The sequence below is a fragment of the Morchella importuna genome (assembly GCF_003444635.1).
Source record: "Morchella importuna strain M04M26 chromosome Unknown Morimp01GS020, whole genome shotgun sequence".
Lineage (NCBI taxonomy): Eukaryota > Fungi > Ascomycota > Pezizomycetes > Pezizales > Morchellaceae > Morchella > Morchella importuna.
Genome location: NW_025763417.1, coordinates 473,395 through 494,643, shown reverse-complemented (window position 1 = coordinate 494,643; position 21,249 = coordinate 473,395). Strand labels below are relative to the sequence as shown.

The 21,249-nt window shown below is 52.0% G+C and overlaps 7 protein-coding genes across 7 annotated transcripts; 4 read left to right on the top strand and 3 right to left on the bottom strand.

Moving 5' to 3' along the window:
• Positions 1 to 320: 320 nt before the first annotated feature.
• LAJ45_06746 (uncharacterized protein) lies at positions 321 to 1,965 on the bottom strand (the record flags this gene model as incomplete). The annotated part of the gene is made up of 5 exons (XM_046116308.1): positions 321 to 553; positions 623 to 668; positions 728 to 1,230; positions 1,311 to 1,758; positions 1,825 to 1,965. The coding sequence occupies 5 exons, from the start codon at positions 1,963 to 1,965 to the stop codon at positions 321 to 323; spliced, it is 1,371 nt and encodes a 456-aa protein (XP_045970511.1).
• A 1,103-nt stretch (positions 1,966 to 3,068) lies between these two features.
• On the top strand, positions 3,069 to 8,099 carry LAJ45_06745 (uncharacterized protein; the record flags this gene model as incomplete). The annotated part of the gene is made up of 8 exons (XM_046116307.1): positions 3,069 to 3,600; positions 3,759 to 3,865; positions 3,949 to 4,445; positions 4,527 to 4,731; positions 4,785 to 4,850; positions 4,908 to 7,593; positions 7,661 to 7,762; positions 7,846 to 8,099. The coding sequence occupies 8 exons, from the start codon at positions 3,069 to 3,071 to the stop codon at positions 8,097 to 8,099; spliced, it is 4,449 nt and encodes a 1,482-aa protein (XP_045970510.1).
• A 2,473-nt stretch (positions 8,100 to 10,572) lies between these two features.
• LAJ45_06744 (uncharacterized protein) lies at positions 10,573 to 11,626 on the top strand (the record flags this gene model as incomplete). The annotated part of the gene is made up of 2 exons (XM_046116306.1): positions 10,573 to 10,944; positions 11,012 to 11,626. The coding sequence occupies 2 exons, from the start codon at positions 10,573 to 10,575 to the stop codon at positions 11,624 to 11,626; spliced, it is 987 nt and encodes a 328-aa protein (XP_045970509.1).
• Positions 11,627 to 13,078: 1,452 nt separating this feature from the next.
• Positions 13,079 to 14,455, bottom strand: LAJ45_06743 (uncharacterized protein; the record flags this gene model as incomplete). Its single annotated transcript, XM_046116305.1, has 2 exons — positions 13,079 to 14,282; positions 14,337 to 14,455. The coding sequence occupies 2 exons, from the start codon at positions 14,453 to 14,455 to the stop codon at positions 13,079 to 13,081; spliced, it is 1,323 nt and encodes a 440-aa protein (XP_045970508.1).
• Positions 14,456 to 14,672: 217 nt separating this feature from the next.
• LAJ45_06742 (uncharacterized protein) lies at positions 14,673 to 15,383 on the bottom strand (the record flags this gene model as incomplete). The annotated part of the gene is made up of 4 exons (XM_046116304.1): positions 14,673 to 14,762; positions 14,824 to 14,911; positions 14,972 to 15,211; positions 15,313 to 15,383. The coding sequence occupies 4 exons, from the start codon at positions 15,381 to 15,383 to the stop codon at positions 14,673 to 14,675; spliced, it is 489 nt and encodes a 162-aa protein (XP_045970507.1).
• A 666-nt stretch (positions 15,384 to 16,049) lies between these two features.
• LAJ45_06741 (uncharacterized protein) lies at positions 16,050 to 18,331 on the top strand (the record flags this gene model as incomplete). The annotated part of the gene is made up of 5 exons (XM_046116303.1): positions 16,050 to 16,730; positions 16,817 to 16,899; positions 16,962 to 17,274; positions 17,328 to 17,407; positions 17,458 to 18,331. 5 exons carry the CDS (start codon positions 16,050 to 16,052, stop codon positions 18,329 to 18,331), a joined length of 2,031 nt encoding a protein of 676 aa, XP_045970506.1.
• A 679-nt stretch (positions 18,332 to 19,010) lies between these two features.
• On the top strand, positions 19,011 to 20,091 carry LAJ45_06740 (uncharacterized protein; the record flags this gene model as incomplete). The annotated part of the gene is made up of 3 exons (XM_046116302.1): positions 19,011 to 19,214; positions 19,271 to 19,558; positions 19,807 to 20,091. 3 exons carry the CDS (start codon positions 19,011 to 19,013, stop codon positions 20,089 to 20,091), a joined length of 777 nt encoding a protein of 258 aa, XP_045970505.1.
• Positions 20,092 to 21,249: the final 1,158 nt, after the last annotated feature.

Below are 21,249 nucleotides of genomic sequence, written 5' to 3'. Positions count from 1 at the left end.
CGCATCTATGGTATCAACTCACACACCCCCCCCCCCCCGTAGCCCACCCGGGGCTGTGACCTACGAGGGGGCGGGGTCCCCGTAGACCTACCACCCGGCCCGAACCCGAACCCGGGCTTATGGAAAAGGGGAGGGGGGGGGGGGGGAGGGGCAATAAACTATAGTATATAAAAAAAACAGACAGAAAAAGAAAGAAGCAAGAAAAAGAAAAAGAAAAAAAAAAGGAAGCCGACCCAGTAAAAGTAAAAAAAAGAAAAAAAACTACAAAACATAAATTACCAAAAAGGAGACTTACACTCCTACCCTCCACTGTACCGTACCTATTCTTTCACCGCCGCCCCAGCCGCAGCCCCAGCCGCAGCCGGCGTAAAGACCCTCCTTCCGCCGTGCTCCTCGCCCGCGCTATACCTCCTCCCCCAGTTGCGCGGCTGCCGCCTCAGGAACGCGCCGACGGCGCCGAGGTATCCCTCGTGGCGCAGAAAGTATGCCTTCTGCTCGCCCCGTGACCAGAACTTGATTGCGTATGAGAGGGTGTTCATCGTTTGGCGGTGTCCTGTCGTTCATAATCACAATATCAGCTTACTACAAACCAGGAAAGAAGAGAGGAAGAGCAGAGACTTACCGCGGATGAAGCTGCCCCCAAAGTATATATGCTCCAGCCCGTGGTTCTGCGCAACCAGATACGCAATCTGCCCGATGTTGTTGCTAACCGCGTATAGTAGACTACGGCTGATGTCCTCCTCCCTGAACCTCGGCCCCTTCTCCCCTCCTGCCCCTCCCCTCCCTCTGCCCCCTCTGCCCCATCCCCATCCCCATCCGCCTCAGCCGCCGCCGCCTCCCCCTCCCGCTTCTTCTTAAACACCTTCCCAAAGCTACTCGCAATCGTGCTACTCTTAAGCCCGACCTTGCCATACCCGCCGCCATAGATGTCGCCCACGAGCATGTCGACCTTGGTGTTATCGCCGCACTCGGCCATGCCCAGCATCTCGTCGAAGCTCTTTGCCTGCGTCAGCAGCGACAGCAGTCCCCACAGCGTGCCGCCGCCCAGCGACGACCCGCTGACGCGCGTGTACTGCTGCGGGCCCGACACTTTGACCATGGACACGCCGGAGCCGATGTTGACGAGCAGGTAAGGGTAGATGTCGGGGCGCGGCGCGGCGAAGGCCATGGGGTTGGCTTCGCTGTAGGTGAAGACTTCTTCGGGGATCTCGGTGATGAAGAAGTCGAGGCCTGAGGTTGCGCGGGGATGTTAGTCTTTAGAGAAGTGGTGGGGGGGAGGGAAGTGGGGGAGGGGGAAGGGGGGGGTGTACCAATGATGAGGCATTCCATTTCGTCCTCTCTATATATCTCCACCCCAAGCGCCTCCTTAATCTCATCATAGAACTTAAACGCCCCGCCGCCCGTCGCCATTACATACAGCACATCCTCACCCTCCTTCCCCTTCCCCTCCTCCCCCTCACCGTCCTTGATGTTCACCCCCCGCTTCCCATTCACAAGCCCGCCCATGTACGCTATCAGCTCGTCAATGCGCTCCGTCTCAAAGTTCTTGAAGCTCAGCTTGCCGCCCTCGCCGTTGGGCTCGCGCGAGAAGTACACCAGCTTCGCCAGCGACCCGCCAATGTCCACGGCGATGTGCGACACGTCGGCTTTGTGGTGCGGCAGCCGGATGTCCTTTGTGACGTGCCCGCGCGGGGGCGAGCCGGTGCGCGGCGGGGTGAGCGGTTCTTCGGAGTCGATGAAGGCGCCGCGGACGTTGATCTGTGTGGGGGTGGGGTTAGTGGTTTTGTCTGGGTGGGGGAGGGGGGGGGGGTTTGTGGGACATACGCGCACGGAGCCGGGGCGGTCGAGTTGTTCGAAGGTGGTGTTTTTGCGGGGGCGGGGGCGCTGGGGGGTTGGTGATGTTGGCGGGGGGGCGGCGGGGGACATGGCGGCGGGGGTTGGGGGGGTGTTGGTGGTGGTGGACATTGTGTGTGGTGGTGGTGGTGGTGGTGGTGGTGGTGGGATGAAGGGGGGTTGTGGTGGGGAGGAAGAGTAGAGTACAGTAGGTAGAGGTGTAGAGAGATATCTAGATAGATGCTGTAGTTTCGGGAGAGAAGAAGAGGAAGAAGAGCACTCTAGATATGGGCCTTGCACTATGTACTAACTATCTGGTTTATCTACTTTAAGAATACCTAGTAGAGTAGATGGCCAGCCCCACAGTCTGTCTGTCTATTTCGAAATACGAGGCTATCCATCTGCTCTACTAATACGAATGGCTATTTCTTCTCCTGCTTTCTCTGCTCGACTGCCTGCCTAGGTCCAGACCGTATCACACGCCCACTCTCACTCACTCACCTCGGCGCCCGCGGCTACCTCCCTCCCTCCAAACCCCCCAATGGATCCACAGCGGACGGAAGGAAAGAACGGTGCCTGGGGATGGATGGGGCATGCGTGGTTACGTCTTGTCATATGCGCGCCCACCGTTGGGAGCGATGCAGCCGAAGCATTGCCGGTTGGGTTGATGTGCAGAGGGAGGGAGACTCACTCGCTCGACAGGCGATTCGGGCGCCGAGTAGAGTAGAGATGTGACCCGAGTGATTTTGGGTGGATTACTACTAGGCAGACAGCTCTGGAAGGGGATTGTGTGGTACCCCACATCCACTGGACGGTGACGGCCCCGTACCAGCAGAGCCCGGGCTGGGTTGTCTCCCTTCTTACCTTCCTCCCTTGTGCTGTGTGCACGGTCCATCTCCCATCCATCCCGGGTTGCACACTTGGCTGCTTTCTTGAATGGGGCAGAGAATGGCTTTGTAGGGGTGTGATCGGGGAGAGTGAGTGAGAGTGTGAGTGTGAGTGTGAGAGTGAGTGTGGGATTGTAGAATATGTACATGCACTGCCTCAGTATTTACCGTCCATCACCATCATGCACTGACTGCTAATCCTCTGTCTCTGGTTACTAATCGTGTCTCTCCCCATTGCATGCACCTGCTGCACCCATCTAACTCATAACTCTACCCTTTCTGCTGCCTCCACACCCACACACCCTCTCCCTCTCGAGATATCACTCTCACCCCTCAACGGACTCCACAATGTCCGCCTACGGCCACCACCGTCCCCGCACCAAGCCCCCCCCCCGCGCCCCTCGCCCCCCATCTTCGTCGACCTCACCGGCCCCGACACGCATCCCACACACCCCACGCCCACCCCCCGCTGCCGCTCGACCTCGCCGAGGCCACCACCCGCACCTACGAGGGCGCGCACCTCTGCCCCAAGACGGCCACGCAGAACTCACGCACGCGCCGCCGCCTGCGCTTTGCCGCCGCGCCATCCCCGTCGCCGCTCTTCATCCAACCGTCAAAGGTCTACTCCTCGTCGACTACTACTACTACTACTACAACCACAACATCTACAACTATAGCCACTGCTACACCCTCGTCCTCGTCCTCGTCCTCTTCGTCGGCGGCGGGGGGAGGCTGCAGCAGCAGCAACAGCAGAAGCAGAAGCAGATACTACCACAGCCGAGTAAGGCCGACTTTGCGAGGCCCGGCCCAAGGAGGGATAATAAGCCCAAGCCGTACGTGCTGGAGCCGCCGCCGCCGGCGCAGCTGTATCCAGAGTCAAGTGAGTGCTTACCCGTGCGCGTTGTGGTTGGCTGGCTGGTTGGTTGGCAGTGGGTTGTGGTGGGCGCGGTATTGGCTCTCTACCATTGCTACTGCTACAGCTACTGCCCTCCCCCAACTACTGCTACACACAGAAAACTGACCCCCCGCACAACACAGGATGCACCGATTTCTTCCCCTGGCGCGGAAACCACGCCGAAGACCACGTCACCGACGCCCAAGCCCGCAACGGCCAATTCGACAAACTCTTTGTCGGCAAAGGCAATGTCCGCACCCCATCCCCCATCCCCCCTCCTCCCTCTCCCTCTCCCCCGCCTCCTACTCCAAGGCCCCCTACTTACCTCCGCAGAACGAGCAAGCCTCCGCGCGCGCCTCCCTCACCCCCATCTTCAAGCAAAAGGCCGGCCTGGCCACAATGTCATCCCTCTTCCTCACCGTCCTCGACAAGCGCCAGAAATACGGCCGCTTCACGGCCCCCTCGACATTTAAGCCGCCACCGCGCGTCACGCTGCCCGACGCCCGGAGAGAGGCCTGGCTAAGAGATCTGGCCAGCCCGAATGTGTCGCTGAGGAAGCTGTCGCGCACCATCCCGCATGGGCTCAAGGGCCCCGTGCTGCTCGACCAGTGCACGGCGAAGGGCGTGCCGACGGCGCGCGCCGTCTGGTTCGCGAGGTGTGTCGGTGCGAATGAGCTGCGTGGGCTCAAGAGGAAGGGCGTGGGGTCGTTTGCGGTTGGTAGCGAGACAAAGTGGATTAAGGAGTGGACGACGCAGGTGACGAGGTTCTTGGAGAAGACGATTGTGGGGTGCACGGCGACGGAGGGGTGGAAGGCGAAGATGCTCTATGCGTGAGGATTCTCTCCATTCTTTTTTTTTTTATATATATTTTTGCAATTGGAAATGTTGCTCACTTTGATATGGTGGTATAGGATCCGGTTATCGGCGCATCTGTACTGGGAGAACTTATTGGATAAGACGCTGTTCTTGGAGTGGTTCTTGGGCTTCCTGGAGGCCTGCTCGCTGGATATGCTGCCGATGGCGTACATGCTGTCGAGCATCTACTGGGACGAGCTTCTCCGCACGCGGCGACTCGGCCGCCGTCTTGCGGAGGCGCTGCTGGGGAAGGCGGAAGCGGTAGGTTCCGTCCCATCAATGCACCCCCGGGGCACGATACTGACCGACTGCAGATAATCGCCGCGGAGGAGAACGAAGTATATGCACCGCTGATGCATAGGCTGAGCGTCATGTTAGCTGTAACCCACTCCGCCCTCCCCCCTTCTCATTGCCGCAGCCCGCTGAGCACATTCTAGGACATCCTCGTCTCACACCGCGAATCACTCGTCATCGCCAACTCCTGGGACGGCTACAAAGACGTCCTCTCGCGCTCCGTCCACCGCCGCAACCCCACAATCCGCAGCTGCCTCGCCAACCTCACCGCGCGCAACAAGAACCTCCTCGCGCCCCTCGACCACAACGCCAAAGCCGCCACCACGCTCTCCCCCCAGCGCAAGCTCATCAACACCCTCGACGCCATCACCCTGCCCTACAACCTCGACGAGCTCTGGGCCAAATGCTACAGCTCCACCACCACAATGGCCCCCGCAGACCTCGTCCAGGTGCTCTGCGAATGGGGCACCACCTCCCTCCGCGTCGGCGTGCACCGCGTCTACATCGCCGCAGCGCTCCTGCGCGCCGCCGCCGCACGCACCAGCCCCGCCGCCGTCCACGAGCAGCTCCTCCACTTCCTCGAAACATTCGGCACAAAGGTCGCCGGAAGCAAGCACGACGCATACCTACTCATCAGCGAGCTCGTACGCAGCAAGACGTTCGCCCTCGCAGCCTACATGAAGTGGCTCATCGCCCGCGGGTCGCTCTACGGCTTCGACACCATGCACGCCTCAAACCCGTGCCATGTGCGCCTGCTCGCCGAGATCCCAGTCTACACCGCGCCCACCGCGCACCGAAACCTGCGCAAGATCCTGCTCGCGAACGCGGGCTACGACGTGACCGAGGAGGCGCGCGCGCTGGCACAGGCGAAAGAGATACTGGCGGGGCGGCTGGCGGGCGATGGCGCTGAGGAGGCGCTGACGGAGCGGGAGACGGCCTTCTTCGCGGGACTGTCAAGGACGGTCATGTGTGAGCTGGGCATCTGGATCCGCGATAACGTGCGCATGCATGTAGTCAAGGGGGCGCCCGTGGGGCGCGACAACTGGCGCGACCTGAGCGTCGAGGTCGGCATCACGGCGGTCACGACGGGCCAGTTTGTGCTGCTGCGGGGCCTGCTCGAGATGTTCCAGGACATGGCGGTGCTGGTGGACGTGGTCAAGATGGTGAGTTCGTCAGACAGCAGCAGCACGCTGAGTGAGGCCGCAGACACGGTCAGCTATAATGCCGAGGCGTTCTCGGCGCTCGGCGCCGTAAATGAGTGTCTCCGGCTGCTGCACAACCGGTATAAGAAGCTGCAGCTGCGGCGCAGGTTGGAGCGGTTCTTGGTGGTGGCGCTGGCGGAGCTGGCGGCGGTGCCTGGCGCGAGTGGGGAGATACGACGGCAGCTGGAGGAGGATCTGGCGGCGCAGGCGAGGTGCGAGCCGAGGGTTGGGATGGCGAATTCGCCGGTGTCGGACACGATGGCGGATGTCTTTGATGGTGGGAACGAGGAGATTGACCGGCTGCTTGCCGCGGGAGCGTCAATTGATAACCACAACCTCTCGCGGCTGTTTGAGACCATCGTATCAAAGGTCGAGACGACCTTCGACGACGCCGGCGCCCAGAGCCAGGGCCAGCTCGCGTCCTCCGTGGGCTACCTCACAAAGCTGCGCCAGTTCGACACGCCCATGTTCGACGACCTCATGCACAGCTGGATCACGCGGCTGCTGCAGTCCAGCAGCCGCCCGCCCCTCCCGCTGCTGCACACGCTCTCCATCCTCGTCGCATCCTCCACCCTCGCGCTCAGAACCGTCGTCACGGGCACGCTCGCCGCGCCAAAACCCACCGCCGACCTGATCGCACAGACGCTCGAGCTGCTCACCGCGCCGCTGCTCCCCGCGCTCTCGCAGTGCGACATGTACAGCCTGCGCCGCAAGCGGAAGAGCTTCGCGCAGGCGGCCCCCGCGCTGTTTGTGCGCCTGCTGCGCCGCGCGATTGCGCTGTGTGCGGAGCAGCAGGCGCAGCTGACGCAGCGGCTGCGCGCGCTGGTGTTGTCGCGCGGGGTGCTGGATCTGTTGAGGGGGGTGGCGACGGAGCGGCCGCAGACGCTGCTGGAGGAGGTGGTGGAGCCGTTGAGTCGGCGGGGCGGGCCGGGGGTGCTGCTGTGGTTGAGGAGGCTGGTGGATCATTTGTTGGATGATGCCGAGTCGGGGGATAGTACGGATTTGGACCCGGAGGTGCAGGTGGCGCAGTTGGTGCAGTATGCGAATGACTTTTCGATCGGGTTGTGTCAGTTGAAGATGAGGATTATTTTTGGGTCTGGTGGTTGTGGTAGTGGTGGTGGTGCTGTGGGAGGAGGAGGGGTGGGAGGGGTGGGAGGGGTGGGAGGAGGGGAGCAGGAGAATCCACTTACGAAGCCGTTTTTCCAGGGCATCGCAGCGACGTTCAAGGACCGCGTCAACATCTGGACGGACCTCGTCTCAGTGCTGAACGCCGAGTGCGCCGCGCAGATCCGACACTACGCCGAGGAGCTGCTCCTCTCGTCGTCCACCTTCCCGCCCGTGCGGCTGTGTCTGGGGCCGCTGGAGCCGTCGCTGCCCGAGGGCGGCGAGGCGCTCGCACGGGCGCTGCTGGCGGTGATTGAGGCCACGGCATACAGCATCCCGCCGGGGGGCGTGCCGGGCGTGGCGGCGGCGCTGGCGGAGAAGCTGGTCATGATTGTGGGCGGGATGGAGGAGGGGTGGGAGGTGGATGTGGGTGAGTGGCGGTGCTGGTTGTTGCTATTTTTGAGGGTTGTGGTGCTGCATCGGGGTGCGTTTGGGGGGAGGGGGGGCGTGGCGGAGGGGGGAGGTTGGTGGTGGGGTTGGGGGCGTTGTTGCAGGTATGTTATGTTTTTTGTGTTGTTCTGGGGGTGAAGAGGGGTGGTGGGCTAATGTGGATGGTGAACAGCATGAGTTTGTGAGGAAGGATGAAGAGTTGTTTGATTTCGTATTCGACATCACGAGCAGCTTCATTGACGGTACGTCTCCCCCCCTCCCCCCTCCCCTCCCCTCCTTCTTCTTCTACCACCCTACCACCCTACTAACATGCACACAACAACAGACCTCCCCGACGAAACAACACAGCACATCCGCCGCTTCACACGCGGCAAGAAGCCAACGCCGCGCATGTCCTACCTCATTGGCAGCAGCAGCGGCACAGAGTGGCTCAAGGCCTTCCAGCGCGGCAAGATGATTGACTATCCCGTCAAGCCGTGGGAGAAGCTCGCCGAGCCGTCGCCCGTCATGGGCGAGAATGATACGAGTGTGAGTCTGGTGCTGTTTATGACGAGGAGGGGGAGGTGCTCGAGAGTGTAAGGGGGGTGTTTTAGTGGGAATTTTTTTTTCTCTTTTTTTTTTTTTTTTTTTTTTTCTTCTTCTTGGGTGCTGGGAATTTGGTTTGGTTTTTCTTTTCGTGGACCTTGGACTTGGAATTGGGTCTTGCTGGTGTCTTTTTGTTTTTTATTTCTATTTCTTTTTGGTTCTCTCTTTTTTCTTTCTTTCTTTACTGTAAGTAGATGATAGGTTTAATTCTCTTTTTCTTTCTTTCCTTCCTTCGTTATCTTCTCTTTTTTTTTTCTTTTTTTTTTTTTTTACGTCCCCTTTTTTCTAGCTACCCATCGTTTCTGTCGTTTCTTTTAGTTTTCTTTTGTCCCTTTTGGAAAGCGGGTTCGGGAAAAACAAAAATATATTGCGTTGCGCATCATGCTGGGAAATTACGGAATACGCAAGAACCAGAATTTTTTTTTTTTTTTTTTCTATTGGAAAAGAAAAGTTATGTTGTTTTAATCATGAGTGTACCTACTACTGTGCCATGAAGTTAAGTGTACTCCACTGGAAGCGCGGTCATGGGATGTCACTCGTTCTTGGCGTTTGGCATCTGGGAGTGTATATATAAATTGTGTCTGTGTATATGTAATAGCTCGATCGATCAAATAAACAAGACAAAAAGGAAGACAGACAAAGTGGGCCATATATAGAGCCTAATTTACTTGCGGGCGTGTGATGATATTTGTGAAGTAAAGTAAAAAAAAAAAAAAAAACCGAGTGCAGAAAATGCATTGTGTAGATTGATGGGAGGCCGGAGGCCTAGGAGTCCTCTCAATATGAACACGGTTGAGAATAAAATGTCTCAAAGACAAAGTACATGTATATTATGAAACGTTTATATGTAATGGCAACATCCATCACCACGGTAGTTTACCACGATTAGCACATCATCCCATTAGTACTAAACCTGTCAGTCAGTAAAGTAATAAAAAAAAAAGAAGAAAACCGGGGAGAATCCCCTCCCCCATATTTTGTCCTTCTATCAAGATATAGGTTTTGGACAAAAACCATACAATGATGCCCCTTCCAATAATTAGTGAATTAAAAAAAAAAAAAAAAAAAAAAAAAAAATGCCCCTTCCAATTAGTTAGAGCATTGAGTCTCGGGACGGCAAGAATTGATACACTTTTGGCCACGAGCTGAGGAACTTGTATAATGTGGTCTATATGAGCCAATTCAACTATCTAGATCTTTTTACTTATGCCTATACTCAATCGTTAAATCAAACAAAAACCCCTCTCACTGGCGCCTTAAGCTAGCTTTTAGCAAATTCGAGAATGATAAACGATCTAAAAGTGTCAGAATGAAACTACGACTCACACCAGAACTTCTAGCGGGGGAAAAATCCAAACGCTTCAAGATATCCCACATTCGTGAGACAAAACACAAAAGTTCAAATCAAACCCGAGAGTAAGCTTCTTTAAATTTATCCATCAGGCAGGGCGGAGGATTAAAGGGCAAAAGGGGAAAAAAAAAATATTTTGTGGCGCCAGCAAAAAGAGTTCACAGCCTAGTGCTGCTACATCTCCTGCGCTACGTCCGGAGGGGGAGTCGAACGATCGTAGGTTTTTGTACAGGGCAAGACCCCTATACCTCTAGACCATGCAACCACCCCTATGCTGATTACGATTTCATTGGTGCTTTTGGCTGTGTGGTGTGTGGACGAGTCGGCTCTTGTTTTTAAGCTAGCTTCAATGGTAATACCGCATGAGGGTGGCTCGAAGCCAGAACGGCTCCTACATTGGGTTAACCCGTTCCCTTCCCGCGGTAACGTACGCACTTCTTGTAGCAACGTCGAAGCCTCCGGGTTGTCGGTTTCCCTCTGTATTACTTGTCTAAACAGTATAGTCTTGTCGACCGTCATCAGGAAGCATTTCTATTGGCTTCAGTTAGCGATAGGGATAGGGGGAGGACAGGTATGAGCAGCAGCGGACCACAAAAAGTAGTAGTATTACTGGCAGGAGCGGCAGCGGACCACGACAGGTAGTAGGATTAGTAGTGGAGCAGTAGCAGACCACAACAGGAATTAGTAAGTAACTAAGTAGTAGTATTAGCAGGAGAATAAGCAGAAGAGACTGTGCAACACGATAGGAGGTGGTGGGACCGGGGAGCAGGTACTTTTAGGAAGGATCAAGTACCTGTATCTTTCGATACAATCACCAACCACTTCTTAGCTTAGTGGGTAAAGTGTGCCGTTGGCCTGACACATTTTGTCCACTAGGTTGCGCCGAACTGAACCCCTTTAAAACAAAAAACATAAATCAAGTCGTCTCAAGAGATATTTAGGCTCGTGAGAGACAAAATCCCAAGATGAAATTGTGAGATAACTCGGCTCTAAGACTAAGGTAAAGTCGTAGCCTGACATCCTAGCTTGACTGGTCCAGATTAGTTGTCCAAGGAGCTTTAATATGTGTGTTGTTGTTACAAGTATGTGTCTTTTCGCTTTTCGCACCTTCCAAAAATGTATTACCAGACACTTGTTGTTTCGATCATTACCGCTGGACGTTGCAAGCTAGCACCTGACGCCGCGTCACGGCAACCTCCGTCGCGCGCGCTCTTGCTGCCTAGCTCGATACCGTATCACCTTGTCTTTATCCAACCCCATACCTCTCCAATTGAAATGGCGACAGAAACACCCACCGCTGACTATACCGCCCTTCTGGAAACCCTTCAAAAAATCCAAAAACACGACTTTACGATCCTCAAGCTCCGTGCCAGTGTCTCCCCACTCGCGCCTTTCGATACCAATGACCTCACACAAAGCAGCGATGCTTCTGGAGCCTGGGACAGTAGCACCCCGGCAGCCCTGCAGGCCGACCTAAGTCACTATAAAGTGCGCTCCTCCTTCTTCCTTCCCTCATATAAAAACCTCAAGGCTAAGCTCTAGCCCGGCTGTATAGGAACTCTTCTCAAAGCTGCGCTTCAGCTACCTCGAGCAAGTGACAAAGGAAAAGTTCCTTCGCGCCATCACAGAAGACCCACCACTCATTGTCGAACCCGCTGAGAACGACGCCCTCGAAGCCCAACTCGTAATTGAGAAGGCTGCCCTCAAGGAGTCGAAAGCATCTGTAGATGCGATCCTTGTCGAGCTCGAGGCGCTCTCGCAGCGGTTGACTGCCACTTACAGCCAGTTGTCTGGATGGAGCACCGCAGCGGCCACACTTCCAGGTGAAACGTTGGCACTAGAGGCGCGCATTGATGAGCTGGAGAAGGGGCGACAGATGCCGCTTGACGAGACGGTTGCGCTTCTTGGAGAGCGTGAGGCGGAGCTGGCAAGGTTGGAGAAGGAGTTGGATGCGGTCGAGAGAGAGCTGCCGAAGAGGAAGAAGGTCCTGGCAGAGCTAGAAAGCGAGATTGAGCCATTGGAGTTGGATAAGGAAGGATTGGAGAGGTTTGCGAGTGAGGCGGTGAGGATGAGGGATAGCGCCAGGGCCGAGGGGAAGGCTGAGAGGGAGAGCATGGGGAGGTGGTATCGCAGTGTTGTAGAAGGGTTAGAGGCGCTGGTCCCCAGGTAGGCGGTACTGAACGATACCATTAGTTGACTTTTTTTTTTTTTTTTTTGCATGGGTCTGTTTTGTGGGGTAGATATCGTTGACAGGCCAAGGCCTTTCTTTCTTCTTTTTCTTTTTTTGGCTTTCCGGAAAAGTTTTAGTGTTTAAAATTCCGTAGATTCCAGATTTTTATAGCCAGTGCTATCTAACACATTAATATGTGTCACGGTACTTTTACCCACTCTGAGTACGCCCTGTCCTATATGATATCAGTCACCTGAAAATCCTAAGGCCGAAAGTTGGAGTAGTAAGGAGAGATAGGTACCTACAATACAACAGTAGACGTTTATCCGGTCTATGCCTCCCCGAGCAAAATTCCTTCTCGAGAGATACCTTAACCTATAAGGCCGTTTTCGTGCTAACTTGGCGAGAGCAAGCTATTATAATAGTGACTGCATGTACTCATACTCTACCATGAATGTCTCAAACAATTGGTACAAGTGGTCGAGGCCTATGGTCCGGACTGCGGTTATCAAAACATGTATGACAACAAAACTATGTGTACGTCTGTATTGACGCGTCCTATCCTCGAAATGTATATATGTAGTCTGCCATTCAGGGCCCTCTGTCCCCAATCGCCCAGAAATGCTTGGGTGTGCTGGGCTGCGTATATTACATTGGGACCAGGGACTGATAAGAGGAGCGTGCGCGCTAGATATAAGTTCCGTATTTCTAATTCTAGATAGTATTAAACGCTGTGGAGAGTATGCTAAGAAAGGGAATCCTGAAGAGAATCCTTCCTGAGACGCCCCACACTTGTGCATGGCCTACATAGCATGTTAGATATTAGGCGTTATAACAATGTAGGTGTAGACTCCGAATTCTCTTCTAAAATCATATATATATATATAAGCTTAGAGCGACTGGTCGTGATATATAGTACCGTATATATCAATCTTGTGCTGTCTAATATTCTTGGTAGATTATACACGGGCTCATAGAGTTATTAAGATGCTACTTCCCCACCCGGGGTTACCGCGGTCCCTCTAGGATCGAGTTGAAGTGAAGAGGTTGAGAATCTTTTTTTAATAGTGGTGGTGTAGCTCATATTGATCTTGCGTTGTTCCACACAAAAAATTATGTTTGAAGTCGATCATGGCGCGTCACTCGGTGACGTGAGGGCTTGGGTTAGGGGTGATTCCGTAAGTTTAACAAAAGTCACTGGCACCCCTATGTAGAGAATCAACTATCCCTGGAAACCTTCTGAGTTGTGCTTCGGTCTTACAATTGGAAGCTTCTAAGTGATTTTGAATTGGGGCTGATCAATCCAAAATATACAGAGTACAGCTGAAATCCTTGGTGGTTTAGGTTAGAAATGGAGCTGTGCTATTAATACTCCTAACTATGTAATTGCGTATTATTATACAGGGCTGGGGATATGTGCAGGTACAGTGCATGATTTTTAGTGCCTCTATACTAATCCTTCGACCAGATAGCCTTTACCTTCACCTCCCCTTCTTCAATCACTTTTCCCCTATCCCATTCCCTCACACCCTCCTTCGACCACTTGATATTCGCCTTGTTCTTTGTATCGTTGTTCTCCCATGCCTTGATGAAATCCTCTCCGAATCCCTCGTTTCTCAACCTCTCCGCCCCCAAGGCCTTCCACTTCTGGCGATCCCTATATGCCTCGAGAGCATCATCCCAATCATCTCCATCAGCAACATCTGGCTGTACGTCTAGAGAAGGATCATAGCTTTCGCTGAACCGCGCATCCATAGCAGAGGCACCTGATAAGGTGCCTCGTCCCCGAATGCGCGTAGCCGGAGTAGGTTTAGGGCCAATGATATCATCTAGGGGGTCGGTAGAGGCGCGAGAGGAACGGCCTGGCTCTTCGACCAGTTCCATTTCCTTCCTACGTTTACGACGGCGCTCGTGATCAGCATCAGATTCCTCAGGACGACGGCGTGGAGAGCGAGGGCGCGACGAGTGCGACTTTGAGGTTTCTGAGGAGCGGTCTTTCTTGTCGAATCTATGGGAGCTCAAGGTGGACTTGGACTTGTCGCCATCCCTTTCACGGGAGTGAGAAGGGGAACGGGAACGGTGGGAATGACGGGAACTCTCCTTGTCCTTCGAGTCGTAATAGCGAGAGGAATGATGTCTGTGACTTTCCCTTCGGCCGTCAGATCGATGTTCTCGAGATCTGTCTCGTTTGCGTTCTCCTGATCTCCTGCGCTCTCGTGATCTACTCCCCTGTCTACGCCGCCCTTTTTCCTTCTCAAAACTCGGGCTGCGACTTATTCTATCCATGGACCTACTCCTATGCCTTCTAGTGCGTCCATCCTCTTTGCCTTCCCTACTCCTAGAACGCCGCCTCTTCCTATCGCCATCCTTGTCTCGATCTAGACCATTCCGCGCGCCGCCTCTTGTAGATAGCAGTTTACGCTTTGCCCCGACTGTGTAAATCTGTCTATCTGGTCTCTGTGCCGCTCTGGATTTCTCGACAGGAACTCCATCCACTTCACCTCGACGTCTGGCTCTTTCCTTCAAGTGTAGTTGACGCAATCGCTCCTTCGATTCTTCTGCCTCCCTCGCAAGTAGTGCCGCATTATGGTTGTCCGCTTCGCGAACAATATTGCGGAGGAAACGCGTATTTGGTTTGGGGGCATTTGTCGCAGATCTACATCGTTAGCCTTCCGCCGATGGTGCTGTGAGGTGAGGTCCTGGAGCTAACCTTTTCGGGAGGAATGCTTGTAGTCCAAGTGCTGAGTATTTGATGTTTTTCTCGCTGGCTTCCTTGGAGAGAAGAGAAGCGACAAAGTCGTCAGAAAGGTCTTCGTTATTTTTGGACATTGTCGCGTGAGTGGCTTGAAGGTAGGTTGTTCTTGGACGAAGTAGGTACATTACAGTGTTGGGTGGGGCTAAGGCTAAGGAGCTTACACGGTTACTTGCACATCACGTGACCCTATCAACATGGGACTTAAGGGACAAGAGATATATCTATTGAAATTTACTGATTGCCGGGGTATACGATAACTAAAATTTAACAGTCACGCTTCATTCTTTAATCCTATGCCTTTTTCTTCGCCGAGTTGATGGGAGACTGAGGGGTAAATCCCCATCCAATCAAGTACAAAGTTCGTGTCAGAAGAAGGAATAACTAGGTGGGATCAGCACACATGGAGCATGGATGAAACTATGAGTTTTTTGACGTGACTTACTGTAGCTCCAACATTCCCACCTGTCAGTGCGTTCCACCGAGTAGGGTCGAAGAAAAGCTCTGTCCCTAAGGCGCTCCAGGTGAAATAGCTATTACACATCGAGTAAGCCGAAATTCCTGCTACACAGACTGTGCAGACGCTTCCTTACAGGTGACCAATATCTCCAAGCAACAATGCAATGAGAAAGTTCCTGACGACAGTTTTCTCACTTGTTGTCCTGAGAACAGCTAAGGAGCACATGCAAAGCAAGAGGTAGCAGTTTGCTAGCTGCAGGACACTTCCTCGGACATTATCTGATATGCCTGTGTGCTGGATAAGAGGTATCGTCGGGACTTGCTCGTTCAGGAACCTCTCTGGCGAGAGGTACGGATACAAGAAGCCAGATAACCTAATTCAGCGCATAAAGTTAGAATAGTGTTTTTGTAGTGATATTTCATGACTGGGATTATGAAAGCGTCGACTAAGATATGTAATGTTAAACATACGTACGTAGAGAGCGGTTCTAGCGTCGCGAAAATAAAATGGAAAAACGGTGGTAAGGTATATGGCGAATACATCATATTGGATAGACCTCAATTATTTTGTTTTGCGAGGTATCACTCTAGGTATTGAAGAAGGCGCCTGTGCCTAACAACTGCGCGCCTGTTGCTGCTGCCGGTATATCGTATTCGCGTATTCTGCACAAGACAGGACAGGAACTCAAGTGTTGGTCCAGGCTACAGATGGTGTGTGCTTTATATGCTGCAAAGTACTCTACTCAATACCACAAGTGAGGTTCCAGATAAGAATTGAGACAGTACACGTCTATGTTCCCGCACTGTGGGTTTTCTCTGCGTAACGTATCAACAGGGAACAAGAAAAGAATGCATTTGTATTCTTGAATTCGATCTCTCACCGCTACTTGTATATGCTACTTTTACTTTTTCCTTTTGTTTGCTTGCCGGTGTTGACCGATTATGTAACGGGCTGGGGTACACAACCGCTCCTGTTCCCTTCGTCTGCGGCTTATTGTCGCTACTGGGTCTTTGGCCGCCCAAGTAACAAGCACCTCCACCCTTCCTCTGTCTTCTTGCCTTGTCACGCTTTCCTTCGCCCACCACCCCCCCCCCCCACTACCAACCACCATTACTACCACTTTTTTGCCTTCCTCCTCCCGCTTACATTTACGGTTTGCCGATATTCAATTACAGTAGTCCCAGCTTTGTAGCTGCGTTTTCAACTCCACAATGGACATGTCCAGCCATCTTCTGGCTGCTCTCAACCTGCCCCCAATCCGCGACGTTCCTCCCTACCCTTCCGGGTCCGACTCTCAGCCGAGAGATCGTCCGGCGCCGCTCGAACCATCCACGAGTCAAGATGCGTACAGCTCTCCACAATACCAACAGGGTCGGCGAGAACCGAATCAGCAACAGCAACAACAGTCACAGACATCTCAGCAGCAGCAGCAGCAACAACAGCAGCAGCAGCAGCATCAACAGCAACAGCAGCATCAACAGCATAATCCACAACAACAGCAGCAGTCTTCCCCGACAGACGTGCCGAAAGAACCTTCACAACGTCAAGATGCGCAGGATGGGCTTGAGGAATCCATAACTTTAACAGCGCGAATGAAACCTCAACCTGCACCCATGGCCCCATCAATGGATATCGACACAGTAAAGAGCGAGAAAGAGAATGCGGCGGCGGCGGAGAACCGCCAAGACCATAATGCAACTCCATCAGGAAGCCGGTCGTATCCAGCGCTTCTACCATCCGCACTGGCGACAACCGAGGGTCAGTCGTCCAAAGGAGCAACAACACCTAATAGACCCACCTCTTCGTCGGTCGGAGGGAAAAGCTCAAATCGAAGGGCAAGAAGGAAATGGACAGAGGAGGAAACTAATGATTTGATCAAAGGATGTCATATTGTAGGCCTTTTCTTTCCTTTTCTTTTTTTTTTCGCGCGTAATTTTGGTGTGGCAACATGGACGCTGATACTTTGGTTTCTCCCCAGCACGGTGTTGGTAATTGGAAAAAAGTTCTCGACGATGCTCAGTTTCACTTTAACGGTCGTTCATCTGTAGACTTGAAAGACAGGTTTAGTCCCTTGAGATATCGTTTTACGTTACCCTGCCTGAAATACTAATCCAGTGGGTTAGGTTTCGCACGTGTTTCCCAAAAGAATATAAAAAAGCGAATGCACGTGGGTCAGGAGAAGAGTCTGATACAGGTTCACAGTCACGACCTGCTGCTACTCCAGTCGAACCGGTTGCGGTTTCTCCGGTAGCACCCAGAACTCCAAAGGCACCAGACAGTGATAAGGGAAAAAGGAAAGCTACGAGGACAGAGCTTCACCATGCCCAGGTTCTAGAGAAACTTGGAATTCCAAAGAGTTTTCCGAAAGTACAGCGTCGTGAAAGGAGAGAATTTACACAAGAAGAAGATTCGCGTCTTCTTCAAGGATTCCAAATTGTGAGTTCTTCTGTGATTTATTTAGAAGGGTTAGGGGTACTAACGATGAGTAGCACGGAGCTTCTTGGTCAAAGATACAAAATGATCCACAGTTGAACTTAAATCACCGTCGGGGCACAGATCTTCGTGATCGGTATGGGACTCATATCTCCATTTGTTAACCTCATTAGCTAATACTCCCAGGTTCCGAAATGCATTTCCAGAAAGATATGAATCGGCCGGCTTCAAAGCTCGCCCCCGTCAGAGACCCAAACCTCCACGTTCTTCCGGTGAAACTAAGGAAGGTGAGGAGGAGGAGTCGAGCCAGGATGGCTCTTCCAAGGGAAATATCAACGTCAATAACAACAACAATCCTCATACCAATGCCAACGCCAATAACCATAACAACAACGCCAGTACCACGGACTTGCTCATGCAAAGTCTTCTAGCCGGTTGGGGCAACAGTCAAGATGCTGTCATGCCTTCGTCTGATCAATCACCTGCACCTGGGTCATTGGCATTGGATCCAGCACTTAATGAAGGATTCGCAGGCGCCTCTCTTGAACAAATTACTGATGACTTCTTAGCAGTTGCTCAGGGGGGCCCGAAAGAGGGTAGCCAGAATCCTGAACCTGAAGGGCCGCACGATAATATGGTTAGATGGGAAGATATGGCTACGCATCAAATTTTTGATCTTGATCCTTCCATCGCATCTACACAGGGACCTGCGCCAGTAGCACCAGTAGCACCAGTAGCACCAGTAGCACCAGTTGCTCCAGTTACAGTTACCCAAGTTGCCTCGATCGCTCCCATCGCTCCCGTGGCTCCCGTGGCCCCGGTTGCTCCTGTGGCCCCGGTTGCTCCCGTTGCTCCCGTTGCTCCAGTGGCTCCGGTAGAAACCCTCACTTCAGTCAGTGAAGAGAAGAAGAATGCTTCTCCCGTTCACGATGCCACCCCAAATTCTGAGGGAACGGGAAGAAAAAGGTCACCGGAGGAAGGGCCCTCATCAATGGATGTTGGCGCAAGTGCAAAGAAGCGTCGTACTGGAGATGATCCTACGTCTACGGGCACTGAATAGTAGGGTCTCAATTTTGATGGCTAGACTGCGTAATGCGGAGTTTGCGTATGGAATGTAATATTATTTTTTTACCATATTTTCTTCTCTTTTTACCTCAAGCTGCAACCCTCTTTCTAGCTTTTTTCTCTCTTGGTTTCATCTTTGGATTGGTTTCGGCCTGTGGTTAGTGGTTTTCTGTCTGTTATTCGTATCAACTTTCGCTTTTGTTATTGAGACACTTTCTTTATATTTGTGGTGGGTTGGAGAGGCGAACTGGAATTGTTGTTTTGTTTTTCTTTTGATTGTTCTTTCTTTCATCCTGCGATGTTGCTCCTTGCCCCCCCTATCAAGCGCTATTTAACTTGAAAGAGCGGTTTGATGGTGTCATATTGAGTGAGGCCAATCACCTATAAAATTGGAGGTTAGGGTTCTTAATTATCGATATGTTAAAAGGTTAGGGTTCAAGGACATAAGTAGATCAGGGGGTTAGGGGAGTTCTATTCTGTATGCTTGTTTGCGACAAACGTCCGTGCGTTCCGTTTATTTGATTGAGGCTCTGCTGTACCCACAAATCATCCCAGGTTAGAGTAGCGGGGTAAATTAGCATGCATGACAAAAAGTGATATAATAACCCAGCCTTCGCGTCTCCCGTGCATAACCTCGCCCATTTACGAATTTACGCCAAAATACATATTGTGCAATGACACGAACATCAGATAAACCTCATTACGCCTCACTACCTGGCGAAGATGAACTGGTTCTCGTTACATCCGTGCTCGGTGCTAGTGCTAGCTGGCTTGCACATGCATTTCTGAAAGAAGCTCTTACTGCGGGTGAAAGAGCTGTTGTATTCGTGAGCTTTACAAGAGACCTGGGATTCCATAGTGAATGTCTCAGGAAACTAGTGCGTGGTTCCTCTATGTCTCTCTCTCTAGTGGTGTGCTTACAATGATGGCGCAGGGGATTGACCTCACTGCATATGGCGCAAAAGGCCGGTTCACATTCGTCGATGGGCTCTCCAAGTTATTTTCACCCTCTACACCTGGCCCTAGTAGCGCTGCTGCCGGAGCTTTATCCGCTACAGGCGGGATAAAGGGGATTATGAATGGCATCACGCAGGCGGTTAGGCGTCTTACGGCAGGAAGCGGGAAGCCGTTGCTGATACTGGAGAACCCGGAATTTTTATCGGCTGCGCTGGAGAGTGTGGGTGTAGTCGAGATGGGAGATATGGTCATGGAATTACGGGAGGTTCGTAATCTACTTGATAATGCTGTTGTTCTAGAAGTATTTGTGAGTTCTGGGGAGAAATGCTTCGACGGACAGAACAGCCTATTTGGGCTAGGGTTTATTTCCCTGGAATCTTGACTTAACTCAGCGAAGAAATTATCACTCTAAATCCACAGCAGGGGCTATCAGTAGAACACTCCTCAGAACTTACTTATATTTCAAGACGGCAATACTAATATTAGTGGAGTGGTGATCACTAACATTTACAGATATCATACGGAGTGATAATAATGGTTAACGCTGATTCCGCATTCCTTCAAGAGCCAAGAACAAGGCTGGAAATTGACCATACAGCATTTGTGATTAATCTATCACATAGTGCAGCGTGGACAGTAGGATTGCGATTACTAGACACGGGAATCGCGAAGGATGTTAGTGGTGTCATCCGGGTCACTCGAGGGGTGGGAGATACCAGCGCAGAAGAAAAGGAAGTGCTGTATTATGTTGGAGATGGAGCAGTAGAGGTTTTTGACAGAGGGCAAGTTAGAGGATAGTTCTGATACCAATTAATAGCATGGCATAATAGGATTATATTTATCTGGTACTTCAAACTATAGTGCTAAGTTGTCACTGGTCAGCTCAGCGGGGGATATCGGGCCCATAGCATTGAAAGGTCAGGGCTCATCAATTAATCAAGACAGGTTATAACTTGCGCCTCCTTGTCACCCACGAGACGATAAATCAGATGATATTCGAATAATTCGATGAGAAGTAGCTCTTATCTCTACTTGACTTCTATAAAGTGTTTGAATTCACGCGAACAAAACACTAAACAGCGCAACTATTGCACGCACAAATTAAACACAAGGCGCCAGCCTCTAGATCTAACACACCTCCTCCTCTCTCAGTCTTATTCATAGCGTCTCGAAAATGCACTCAGGTAGCATCAGCAACTCCTGCATTGTAGGTTGTTTCAACTACACCGGGGGCTTGGCAATTCAAATATTAATCCAATTAGTTCATGTTTCAATACAGTCAGATATCTTCAGGAGTTTGTTAGATACCAGGGATTAAAATATCATGCTGTTTTATGGCGACAATAGTATTCTAATAACTAGTCGGAAGCGCGCAACCACATAATTGTACCTACATGTACACTAAAGCCCTAAGAAGGTTAAGAGCTGATGCCCTTGTATACGGTGTTACAGACCATAATAACCGTATTGATACGACACAGCTTCGTTTAGCTCATATATATCCTCAGATTTCAGTGCAGAATGAGAGCCCAAAAATGTGTTTCAATCATACGGTATCACTCGAAATCCTATGCGACCCAGCCCTACCTACATAGCCAGAACCTTGAAGTGTAATTAACTAAAGATCCAAAAGAGAATATCTAAATTTTGTGTGCCGTGTGGCCTGGTTACTTGAAAAGCCTCGAGGCGAGCGGACTGTAGTCACCGTCACCATCAATGTATCCAGGTGCTTCGGTCTCGTGAGGGTTATAACTCGGACTATCTCGAAACACGTCGAGGCACTTGAAATTTATGGATACTAGAACTGACTTTATCTACTATGAAAGGATGGATTCGATCGGTAACCATAAACCATCTACGATCGTTGCCATCATAAGAGTCATCTTCAATATCGTTGAGATCAGTGCTGCCTTCCGAAATAAAATATTTGATTTTCTATTTGGACCGAGATATCAA